Source organism: Galeopterus variegatus, unplaced genomic scaffold, assembly GCF_000696425.1.
Source record: "Galeopterus variegatus unplaced genomic scaffold, G_variegatus-3.0.2 Scaffold1720, whole genome shotgun sequence".
Classification (NCBI taxonomy): domain Eukaryota; kingdom Metazoa; phylum Chordata; class Mammalia; order Dermoptera; family Cynocephalidae; genus Galeopterus; species Galeopterus variegatus.
This window is the reverse complement of record NW_007727831.1, coordinates 45,117-58,453: the sequence shown is the minus strand read 5'-3', so window position 1 is coordinate 58,453 and position 13,337 is coordinate 45,117. Positions and strand designations below refer to the sequence as shown.

Sequence of the window (13,337 nt, the reverse complement as noted above, 5' to 3'; positions counted from 1 at the left end):
CTTTCATTTTGCTCAATAGCCAGATGATTTTTGTTGTATCCCACCCAATTCCTCTTTTGGGTGCAGCCCTGGATGAAGAATGGATGCCAGCAATTCCCTGAAGAAGTGGTCAACTGGTAAGATAAAGCAAAGGGAGTTGAGTGTAAGAAGATTAGCAAATGTAATTATTTCAAGACAGTCAGGAAAACTTGCAGGAAAAATGCCTACTTATCTTGAAACAATAAAGAAAACAGAGACTCTCAAACTCAAGAATGACTAATTAGTTAAATCCACAAATATCTACATGCCTACCTGTACCTGCAGCAACAAAACAGCAGGAGCTGCGGCCACAGCCAGAGTCTCAGTGGGGGCGGTTAGCTCCGCTTCTGTTCTCTCGGCTGAGCTCACAGTGGAAAACCTTATGCTGCCCTCCACGTGTCTTCCAATATTAATTTAAATCTCACCATAAGACACAGTTTGGCATTTCAGTTATTTTCTAAATGTAGATATCTTGTGGGAGCAGCGCTACATCATCTTAAATATGTAGCAGTAAGTGGAAAAAAGGGCACTATCTAGTACATTTCAGGAGAGCCCGCCTGGTCTGCTTTAGCACAAAGTTTCAAAGAATGCTAATCTGAGTTCCTAAGTGCCAGTGTAGCTCTCTCAGCAGAAGGCTTCATTTCTATAAACGAGTCTCCTGCTGTGATCTGTACCCTGGGATGAGGGCTGTGTCTTTTCAAAGTGGTGCTTTGTGAGCAGGAGTCATGGAAGGATGTGGTTTGCTGGTATCTGCCTCCGCTTGGATTCATGGCAGCAGACAGTTTACACTGAAAGACTTTCCTCAGTTATACTTGAATGTGTTTCCTTCTCTTTAGCTTTCCTTTTTTCCCTTCTTGTCAGAGGAAGAGGGATTCTTTGCTTTTCTAAGACTAACCCCTGTACCACCCTTGATCTGATGGAGATGGTGGTGACGATGTTCAGTTTCTGTACCATTTATTTTCATCTTCCTTATATTTTATGCGTGGCACTCTATCTGGATCTATGGCCGTCCTAATGCAGGTAGCTCCTAGTCCCTTCCAAGGGTGTGCTGAGGGTGGGATGTGGCCAGTTTGTGTCCTGGCTGCTCTTCTGTTGCCTGAGGTCTGGAGGTGGAATGTAGGCAGCTGGTGCTGTAAGTAATCCTGTTGTGCAGATTTCATCTCTCGTTTTTTTTTTTTTTATGATTTCATTATATTTCTCATAGGAAATCAGAGATCTTTACATGTTTGTCGTGTTGGCCCCAGGTTTTCGCTTGTCCCCTCAGTGTAGGGGTTTTATCCACCTTACCTCCCCCTAGAACACTTGAACCGAGGTGTTTGCTCCTCTCTGTTTTCCCTGTTCTCCCCGCAGCAGCCACGACCTCACCCCTCAGCCAGAGGAGGGGGAGGTCAGGGCAGACACTGGAGGATTTTCAAATAATAGATTCCTACGAGCCTCTATCCCAGCTGACTCCACCTGCCGTTTCGACTGCCTCCTCTTCGCCTCATTCGGGAGGGAGAGATTCCCACCCTAGAGTTGTCAGGATGGCTCAACACCCAGCACCTGACACTGGACAGATGAAATTGACAGCAGTTCGTTAGTCACACATACTCATAGCCAGGAAGACACCACACATCACACAGGGCCAAATGTGGTACATCTGGGAGCAGAGTGAACATCCGGTGCTGTGGGAGGCAGGCTTTGTAGCACCATGAGGGCGGGGTGCCCTGGTTCTTACAGGAGGACGTGATTGCTTGTCTGAGTAATATTATGGGCTGGCAAGAATTGAAACCTGCTACTCAGGAATAAGCAGGAACTGGTTCCTGGATAAGGAAGGTTGTTTGGCTAGGAAGCCTTATCTGCAGGAGCAGGGCAGGGAGGAAAACTTGCCATTAGGCCATTCACAGCTCTCCTGATTTCACCAGACGTCAGGGCAGCATATAATATTGAGGTCTTATAGCACACCTACATTCCCTCCCTTGACCGTGGACTCTCATTAGGCTGGGCTTACTTTATTTCTTTCTTCTTTTGTCTTTCTATCCTCATCTTCCACCTTTTATTTTCTTCCAAACTAGAGAAAACAAAATGGTAAATTTTTATAGATTTTCTCCTCTCTCAGTATGATATTGTCTGTGTAAATAATTTGGCTTATGCTGAATGTCATAGTGTCTGCATAAACAGTTTAGGAACAGAGAGCCAGTCTTAACATTTGGGGACTGGTGGGAACTGTCCTGAAATTCAAGCTCCCAGAGGCCAGCCAAGGGCCAACCTTGCAAACAGGCCTATCTAGGGAGAGTGTCTCAGGCCTGCTGCAACAACTCTTCTGCAGAGCCCCTAATATAAAGTGATACACTCTGGATGTGGGGGAGAAAACTTCTTTCATTTGCCTTTATTTTCTCTTCTTCCCTTAAGAAGTAATGATAGAGTCCATTTTATGGAGTAATCAGAGTGGAACAATGGCAGGTGTTTATTGAACACTCACAAAGTGCCCAGCACTCCAGACAGCAGCGGCAAAACACGGAGACATGGCCCCTGCACCCAAGAGTTTATATATTAGCTTAAAAATGAATTTAATGTGTAAATAAAAGCAATAACAATGGTTAGAAGGTGAGACATGGTAGTTCACAGTTACTGGGTAAGATAACAGTTGGCCTTCGAATGGAATGTTCAGGAAATGATTTTATATCAGCCAAGGGCACACATTAGCCCAGCCTGCATTTGTCTGTCATCTGCTGCCCTCCACCCCCACCCTCCTGAGCTCTGCTGGCCCAGCACCTGGAGCTTTGGTGTGAGTGCAGTGTTCCTGTCTCAAGCTCCAGCTGAGCAAGTGAATAATCAAGGTGCCAGAAGGATCAGCAGGCATCCTCAGGATGGAGACTGATGCAGGATCCCTACAGGCCCCGCTCTCCCATGTCCTTCCCAGGCTCATCACTGCCCGGATGTTCTTCTCCCACCTGGCTTTCACCGTCCCTTTTATTTCAAACCCTGGAAGGTTTTCTCACCTTTTAAAAGTTAATCAAGGAGCACGTGTGGTGCGAAACACATGGAGAAACCTCTCCCTGAGATGAAAGAGAATGTGGACGTTTTCCTCCAACCACAGCCTGAACTGATCGCCAGTGTACAGGAGGAGGAAGCAAGTGCCGTCCCTGCTCACGGGGGGAGGACGAGGACTGGTAGAATAAAGTGACCATGCAGAAGAATAGAATTACCAACTTACGTAATCACTTGTACTACAAAATCTTACATCTTCTTAGCAATTTGTACCTTTTACCCTTTGAGCAAAACGAAATGTCTCTGGATACTAAATTTTCATACCCTAAAAACTTAAATCCTAAATTGGCAAGTATCAAAATGCCAGGTCCTAAATCAATTTCCTTCATTCACTTATTTATATCCTGTTCTCATCTTTATATTTCTGGATGATTTTTAGGTTTATTTTTATGTTAGAGAACTGAAATATCATCAGGATATGAGATTTTTTTTTCCCTTTATCATGGTCAGCATTCAGCTTTGTGTTTCTGAAAATTGTTTTTTTTTTTCCTTTCAGTTCTGAACATTCTCTTCCAATCATTTCTTTGTTTCTTTCCTCCATTTTCTCTATTCTTCCTTTCATTACTTGGATTAAACTCAATTTATCTCTTAAATTGTATCTTACATTTTCCATGTCTTTTTTTATGCTAATAGATTTTGTCTACATCATTTTGCAGATCCCTAATTCAAATTTTTGCCACGAGAAGTTAAAATTTGTCCCCTACTGATTTTTCAATTCAGCATTTATAATGTTAATTCACAAGAATTCCTCCATTTTTACTAATTTTGCTTTTACTGTTATAGTTAGTTCCTGATTTATGGTTCCAATAGCCTCTCAAATCTCTCTGAAATCATTAAATCATTATAAGCTTTTTTCTCTTCTCTCATTTACCTGTTTCTCCCAGAATGTTTATCACTATACTTTTTCACAATGTTTATTTTTTCCAATGACTGATGATCCTTAGTGGTTGATTTATATTTATGAATGGACTGAATTGATTAATTAATGACAGGGTATGTCATTCCTGTATTTCTCTGCCATTATATAGATATTTTCTCGAAGGACTCTGACTTAAATAAAAGAGCCGTGTAAGCCAGTAAGGAATGTGAACAGTGTGTGAATGGAAATTAGTTTAACAGCATGCCTGCAAGAACGTGCACGCACACATACTGCCTTAGTCCGTTTTGTGCTGCTATAACAATACCACAGACTGGGTAATTTATAAAGAACAGAGGTTTATTTCTTACAGTTCTGGAAGCTGGGAAGTTCAAGATCATGGGGCTGGCATCTGGCAAGTTCCTTTGTGCTGTGTCATCTTATAGTGGAAGATGGAAGGGCAAAGTGGGAAGGCTGAACTTGTTTTTGTAAGGACCCCCTCCTAAGATAATGGCATTAATCCATTTGTGATGGTGGTGTCCTCATGGCCCACTCACCTCTTAAAGGTCCCACCTCTTAATACTGTTGCATTGGACATTAAGTTTCCAACACATGCTCTTGGGAGGACACATTCAAACCATAGCACAAGCACACATCATCATTGCCAAAAGGGAGGCGTGAATGACTTCGTTTCTTTCTGTCCCAGGCAAAGGTGATGTATTCCTTCTATCCTGCTACCCATGTCTTTCACGGAGGTCCAGAGCGACCTGATATTGAGGTCTGTTTTTGGTTCCACCCTGGAAATCCCCCCAAAGCAGGTGGTTCACTTCATTTAGAGTGCTCTTCTTGGGCTCATACATAGCTACGACCTGCTGTTCAGTGTCATGGGGGCTGGAGGGAGGTCTGGCTGGTTTAAGGAAATATTTTTACAGTAAATTATCCCGGCCATTGACCTTTGTATTTTTCACTCTGATCTTGTTTATTTGTTGTTTGTTTGCTTGCTTTTTGTGAATCTGGTTTTTCTTCAGCAATGTTGTCTTATGCTGTTCTTAGGCTGAACATGTCTCTCCAATTATCAAAGTGTTTACTTTTTATTTTCCAGGAATTTCTAATGATGTCTGAACATTAAAAATTATTAGCATACTTTGCTGGTTTCCAGTGCCATTTGGATCTCTTCTTCTAAAAATGTGTGCCTTCTTAGTACTGACAGATAAGCTGGGGGCAGGGGGAGTGCTGTGTTCTCCATCCTTGGTCCTGACCAAAGCTTTCTTGTGCTGCCTCTTGAGCATTGTCTCTACTTTAAAAAAGATATGTGTTTTTCTTATTAAAATAATGATACGATTTAGGAGAAAGTTAGAAAATACAAAGAAACTGTCTAAAAAAATAACAGTTTTGAAGGTCTCATGTAACAGTTTATGATTTCATTAATATCCAGTAAATAAGTTTAATTTTGCAAAAAGTTGCTTCAATCATGGAACATAATATTTGCATCTTATTTGGGGGAGTGCCATGTATTAGAAATGCTGCTAAATCTTGGAGCTCATGCACAAGGCCTACAATGCAGTCCATCATGATCAGAAACCCAGTCTCCAAATACACTTTTGGCATAATGAAAATCAGAGCTTTTCCAATATTCACTGAATGGAAATGAAATATTTGGTTCACTCCTATGTGTTCATGAGGTGATCAATCTAATGTTTTTCCAGTTTCATAACTGAAAAAAAAAACTAACTATTCTTGTTATTGATTTGTAAACCATTGCAAAATACAGTCATAAAGTCTGACTTTAAAACAGCATGGTCTTATCAGTAAGCTGCATCACTTAGTCAATTAAAGGTTTACTTTTCTTACAAAACAAGAAGCTCAGTGTAGATAGACCACGGCTTATATGGCTGCCCTAGCATGGATCTACAAACTTTTCCATCTTTCCATTTTGCTTATGGGCTAGGATTTAATACTTAAAGGGTGTCTGGGCATCTCGGGCACCATGTCTATGTTCCTGGAAGAAGCATCGGGCAGTTGATTTCATCCACTTTAACAAGAAAACTTTGTGGGTAGTAACCATCACACGATCACACTTAGTCTTTTTAGACACACTGCATCTTGGAGCAAAATCATGATTTCATAAGTTAAAGAAGAAGGGAAAAGTGGATTTTGGCAGGCAGCTAACAGTGTCTGCTTCTGAGATTCTATTATAGCACATGACATTTATGAGGATTAATATAATTATGGACGAATTGTTAAGTGATATTATCAATGCACAGGTAGTCATTAACTCTGTCTCCAAACAGCTATATGTATGTACACAAACTGTAGTGTAATGCATAATTGAACACAATCACGTTTGGAAAAATATGTCTGGATAAAAATGTCTTTCATTTCTTTCATTAGCCAGGTAATACTTGTGACAACCATACTACACAGTTGGATGGCACCCAGGAAGAAAAAGAGCTACCAGAAATGATCAAAGCAAGTGTTCCTATGGTAAGTTATAGCAGGGAACTGGGGGTAGGGATAAAAGAAGCAGCCATTCATACTACACAGTTGGATGGCACCCAGGAAGAAAAAGAGCTACCAGAAATGATCAAAGCAAGTGTTCCTATGGTAAGTTATAGCAGGGAACTGGGGGTAGGGATAAAAGAAGCAGCCATTTCGTCAAGACAATCATGCAAAACTTGAAAAAAATGTAACATAATTAAGGTGGCTGGACAGCCACAGCTGTCAACATACCTATTTACTTTTAATCAATTCGTAAGAGAAATATGCAGCAGTGAATGCACCCAATTTTAATTGGTAAATTCACAAATAACTGCATATTCTATAAAAACAGGTACATACCCAGAAAACCAGTGACGGTGAGCATTTCTTTTTTTGACAGATTTTGTATCTTTACATTTTTTCTTTAAAAAAAGTTCTCTTAGAAGTGTTGGTACCATAGTTACAAGTCTGCCTGCTGGAGGAGCGGCAGGCATCCTCAGGTTTTGACATCAGGTGCCCGATTTCTGATGATACTTTAATCCTAGGTGTCTACTTCCCCTCTCCCTTCCCTATTTCCTTCCCTTTCCCCAGCCGTCCCCTCTACTCCTCGCTTCCCAGAGGAGAGCAAAGGCAGTCGGCCTGAGGATGATGAGCAACCCTCTGTCAATGTGCAGCAGGGAAAGGTTGCTTTATTATGGTTTGTCTGTGGTCTTTTCTCATGTCTGTTTCTACTTGCAGTCCTATCCTCTCCTTTGGTAGAGTTATATAATTTATTTTCCCTTTTATTTTTCCATCCTCATAGTCCCTCTCCTAATTTCCTCCCAGGCAGAAAAAAGCAAAATGGTGAATCCTGATGGGTTCTCTCTTCCCTGCTGACAGGTGTGGGGAAGAGAGTTTTCCCTTGAAGGGCAGTCGTGTTGAACCCAGGTGTGGCTGCTCACACTTTCAGTCTTTTTCTTTCACAGTTTGGAGAAGATAGCAGCAGTCATTTCCAAAATTTTCTCCCATTTGCTTAATCTTTGTTGGTGCTATTTTGATGAGATGTTAGGTGGATTTTAGAAAAGAATCCACATTATTCCTAAAGTCTGTCTGTCTGATCATCACTTGTGTGAATGCTATTGATATTATTTTTTCCTATTTTTTAGTTATATTTTGTTGATTTTACTAAGTTTTGGGAGAGAGAGGCTTGTTCATCTGGTTTAATCCTCCCATTTTCTCCCAGGTTATAATCCTGCTATTTACAGAAATAATGTAGAACTCCTAGCTTTGATATTAAAAATTCTCCACAGTCTGCTCCCTGCTGCTATTTCCAATCCTTACTTAGTTCCTTTGAATTAACTACACAAACCTTCACCTTTTGAAAACAAATCAACTTTGTCTTTCAGGAACATACCCTGAGTGTCAAAATTTTGGTAGGTCTTTTCTTGCCTTTTAGAATAGACAAAAGATTTGAACTGACACTTCACCAAAGAAGATATATGGATGGCAGAAAAGCTCATGAAAAGGTGCTCAGTGTCATTAATGATTATGCAAATGAGCCACAGTGTGACATCTTTAAATATCCTGTAGGATGACTAAAATTAAAAAGACTGACCATACCAAGCAGTGCCAAGGGTGTGGAACAACTGGAGCTTTTACGCATTGTTGGGAATGTAAAATGTTTTATTCATTTGGCAGCTGCTTAAAAGGTTAAGCATAATACCTGCCATAAGACCCAGCCATTCCCCATTTGTGGGGAATATATATCCATAGAAAGACTTACCCACAAGTCTTTATAGCAGCTTTATTTGTAATAGCCCCAAACTGAAAACAACCCAGATGTCCATCTACAGATAATTGGATAAACAAATTGTGATATACCCACACAAAGGAATACTGCTCAGCAATAACAAGCAACCAATTATTGATACATACAACATAGATGGATCTCAAAATAATTTTGTCCTATAAAATAAGCCAGACAAAAGAATATCTAATTTACATAAAATTATAGAAAATGTAAATTAACCTATAGTGGGGGAAAGAAGATCAGTGATTAGCCTGGGGACCGGGGGGTGGTGAGGGGGGAACAGTGAGGAGGGGCAGGAAGGACAGATTCCAGAGGGACATGAGGACACTTTTGGGGGTGCTGGTTTTGTTCATTATCTTGACGGTGGTAGTGGTTTTATAGGTCTATATATTTATCAAAACTCATCAAGTTGTGTGCTTTATACATTTAAAATGTGTGCAGTTACCTACATGTAATTATATAAATATATGTATATATAAATAAAACTTTAAAAAAGGAATTCATATAATGTTCTATGATTTCATTAACAGCTGACATATTTACTTTTGCAGTAAGCTATTTAACAATAAAGAAATAGTCTATTCATGTATCACATGTGATTGACCCTTGACTATAAATCTCAAATTTCACTAAACCCAGGCATTTACAAAAGGTTTACAATCCAATCTACAATCATCAGAAACCTGCTTTACAAATCACTTCTTATATAAATAACATAAGACATTTTCCTTATGAGCAGTCAACATAAATGAAATATTCAGTCAACATGTTAGTTGATTCAAAAGAAAATGTAATCACTGTAGTTTGTTTTCAATGTCTTATAATCACTTCTTATATAAATAACATAAGACATTTTCCTTATGAGCAGTCAACATAAATGAAATATTTAGTCAACATGTTAGTTGATTCAAAAGAAAATGTAATCACTGTAGTTTGTTTTCAATGTCTTAAATAAAAATCAAATAGCTACACTTGCTATTGATTTATAATTCACTGCTAAATATGATCATATCATCTGTTTAAAAGCATGCTACATCTGTGTTTGCTTCCTATAGAAGAAAATCTAAAGGACCTCAATTAAAACAAGTAGAAGTTTGTTTTAATCACAAACAAGAAATTGATGGTGGGTAGACTGAGTCTGGTACAACTGCAGAATAATGTGATGACAACCTTAATGTGGACTTGTAACTCTTTCCTTTTCATTTTGCTGCCTTAGCATGTGGATTTAATCACATGCTAAGTGGTTAGGAAACTGAACACCATGTTGATATCCTGTTAGGGACATGTGTCAACTTACTGTCCATTTTTAACAGAAAACCATAGCTCTCCTGGAAAACCTGTACAGTAGACTTTCTTTTCATTGACACACTGTTACACCTTTAGTATGCCATTATGGGTTCTTTTTTTCTTATTTTAGTTGCCTGAAACTCATTCCTTTATCAATAAGCTTCTCTAGGTTTTTTTGTTTACCCCTTCTGCAGCTTTTTGGCTTTTGTGATTTGGGATTTATTTTAATTTTATTGCTGGAGTTCTGAACTTTCACAAGGACCAGCCCTTTATTTCATTCATCCTAGTCAGCACTCAGTGAGTCCCTGCCATCTGAGAACAGTTTTCTGGACATTTTCTTCTATTACGTCTTTAATTATTTTTTCTCACGTTTTCTATGTCCCTCCCTTCTAGAATACGTATTAGATGGTTGTTGCTTTCCTTGGATTGAATTTCCATGTCTCCTAAGTTTTCTGTCATGTTAGTCTGTTTGCTCTGTGTTCTGGATTTCTTCAACTTTATGCTCCAAATTAGAATTTTTTTCTTGGTCATGATTGTGTTATTGTTTAGCTTGTCTCAGTCTTTGTGTAAATTTCTATAAACATATTCTTATTTCCTAAAGGCAATATTTTCTCTCTAATTTATGCATTATTGTAGCAGTATGTTCTTTATTCAAAGCAGCAATAACACCTTAAACCTCTCAGAGGGTAAGAATTAAATTATTTTTAAGGAATCAAATTATTATTATTTTTTAAATTGAGATACAACTTACAAACAACAAAAGTGTACACTTAGATATATAATTCAATTAGTTTGAACAAATGTTTTCTGCAGTTGATCAATATATGGATCATTTCCATCAACCCCAAAATTTCTCTCTGGCCCTTTTAATTTGATGGTCGTCCAAGACCTCTAGGCAAGCCGTGCTCTGATTTCTAACACCTTAGGTTGGTTTTGGTTTTCATAAAAGTCTAAATATAAATATAATATGGTATTTTGTGTCTGGCTTCTTTCATTCATAATAATTGTGATATTCACCCATATTATTGTGTGTTAACAGTAATTTGGGGGTTTTTTTTGTGGCTGTGTATCATTCTATTGGATGAATATACCACCAATGCATCCTTTCTCCTCTTTATGGACATTTGAATTGTTTCCATTGTTAACTAGTATGAACCGTGCTGCTATAAATATTCTTATACATGCATTTTGGTGGACACATGCACTCATTTCTGTTGGGTATATACTCATGAGTGGGATTGCTAGATCATAAGGTAGGCATATGTTTAACTTTAGTAGATACTGTAAAACTGTTTTTCAAAGTGGTCGTATCAATTTTTTACTCTCACCAACAGTGTGTATAAGTTCCAATTGCTCTACATCTTTTGGATGGTGGTAATCAGAATATGTATATATACATATACTCATATATATATTTGTGACTAATGCACTTTACATATTTCAACGTGTATATGTTGTACCTCAGTTTTAAAAAGTCGATTCAGAAAAGAGGGGTTCTGAATGTGAAGAAGTTTTAGGAGTACTTACCAATTTTGTTTAAAAATTTTAAAATGTATATCCAAAAATAATATATGAGAAAAACAAATGTCTAGATAAATCTAAAGAATTCTTTTAATAAATATAAAATTAAAATTCTAAATGATCAAAAACACATATTTGTGTCCACACACATCCAAATTCGGAGGGAACTCATGCGATCACCCATTTCTCAGTAAGACAGAAAAATGCCCAACCAAGTCATTAGAATCCATCCTGGAGAGTACCGTGCTGATTTAAGACTATCTGGAGAGAGATTGGAGGTGGATGACTAGGCTTATAAAAGCTGACCAAGGCCATTGACACATACTTGGTGAAGTTCAGTGGTCAAATTACCTTGCCAGCTCCTAATCTAGTTTGTTTCTAGGCTTCAGGCTCCTGGCAATGCCCGGTTTGACCTTGGCCCCTTCTTGTGCCCCACCCACAGGATCTGGGGCAGCTGGGATGCTCTGTCTCACTCTCCCACACAAACCAGGACCAACCCCCACATGTTCTGCCTTTCTTCAAGTGTATTGAATCAGATTCCTGAGCAAACTCTCTCAAAAGCATAACCACACAATTGCATGTTGAGGCCATCAGTGTAGGGAGGTAAGAAGAAGCAGTTTCTTCAAGACAGATTTAAAAGGAACTTGAACTACGATTGTAAAGAAACCACAGCTGCCAGTAGACCCACCAACCTTGTAACAATTAGGAAGAAGGAGACTCAGTACTCAGGAGTGAATAGATCTCAGTTAAAAAAGGACTTTGTGAGTTAGTAGCACTGTGGCTAGAAATCAAAGGATGTTTTTGCATGTGTCACGCATAGAGGAATTTGTTAACTGTGGTCCTCTTGTCTGAATTCATACAGAAAAAGACCAGAGATTTGATGATCTGGTTTAACTCTGCCGTCTAAACCCAGAAGTCCCATTTACCCACAGGACAAATTAAAACCCTTCATCCTGGTGTTGAAGGCTCTCCACCACAGCCTGCATTTGCAGCCTTAGTTCTCAGGAGTCACCCATGTGCACCCTTTCTCTTCAGACAGATTCTTTCACTTGGTCTTCAGTAACAGAACTTGTACCTTTTTTTTTTTTTTGCGGCTGGCTGGTGTGGGGATCCTCACTGATCTTGTGCTTTTCTTTGTCAAAAATTCTTGTAGCTCCCCCTTCCACCACCCCCACTGAAAATCCCCACTGGGTGTCTCTGAGCAGGTGCCCTGGCAGGGGCCATATGACAAACCCCTGCCCACAGATGGTGAGAGACCCCATCAAATGAGGCAGGAGTTCTCCTGTGGCAAGTTGATGGAAGGCAGCAGTTAGCACAGTNTTGTATAAATATACCACTAGAGGTATATCTGTTCATCTGATCATGGACATTGGAATTATTTCCAGTTTGGGGCTGATAGGAATCATGCTGCCATGAACATTCATGTAGTATAAAAGATGTGTATTCTCATTTCTCTTAGGTAAAGATGCCATATAATTCAGATTTTTGTCATACACAGCTACACACACCCCCATCACCCACAGCACTTACACTCAGCAAGGAATAATTTAATAAGTAAATCCAAAATAACTAAATTCTCTCTCCTTTAAAAAAAAAATTTACAGGCAGAAACAGCAACAGAGATTTGTATGGGTATCCTGCGTGGAGGATGTTGTCAATTAAACTTAGTCTTCCTGGGTGAGCTCACACAGAAAAATAACAGACTGACATGTAAATATTTATTTCAGTATTTTCAGTATCAATTAAGATATAAATATTTAGTGTTTTCCAGTTATTTTGCAAATGTAAACATCTCATGGGGAGAATACGTTAGCTTTTGGAATGTAGCAAATAGTGACTCAAAAAGGGAAGTGTGTGTCCCAGTGTGAGTACCATTTGGTCAGGGAAGTTGGGTGGCAGTGGTGTCCTCAGGTTTTAGATTTTGCCTCCAGTGGAGGGACAGCTTCTGACTGAAACAGTGGATCCTGGGTGTTTTTTCCTGTCCGGCCTCCCAGCCCCTTCCCCATTCCCTGTTTATCTGACCCTATCACAGCAGGAGGGTGATAAGATCCAACCAAAGATTCACAGCAGTCTCCTGTAGGTGTTCTACAAGGCAGAAGATACCACTTGCAGATGGAACTACAGTTCTCTGGGCCCCTAAAGTTTTCTGCAGAGGCATAAAGCTGGACTTTATTGATTCATGTAGGGAATTGTATGTTTTCTCTGCAGCTGAGTAGACCTATTTTCCCCAAAGGCCAAAATTGTTGATCGTGTGTTCATGTGAGTGGGGTGTGTAGAGTGTAGGCAGTAGGACACGCTGTCCCCAAATGTGAAACCAGCAAGGGAGATGAAGTCATTTATCGCTGCAGGCAAAGCCTA

At 39.4% G+C, this 13,337-nt stretch overlaps 1 protein-coding gene across 1 annotated transcript in view; it reads left to right on the top strand.

Annotated features, from left to right (window-relative positions):
* Positions 1–13,337, top strand: part of ARHGAP28 (Rho GTPase activating protein 28) — a gene marked incomplete at its 3' end in the record, with an annotated part of 75,843 nt that overhangs the window by 18,553 nt on the left and 43,953 nt on the right. Inside the window, 1 exon segment of the mRNA XM_008578569.1 lies at positions 6,296–6,388. Within this exon segment, the coding sequence (XP_008576791.1) occupies positions 6,296–6,388 (93 nt within the window).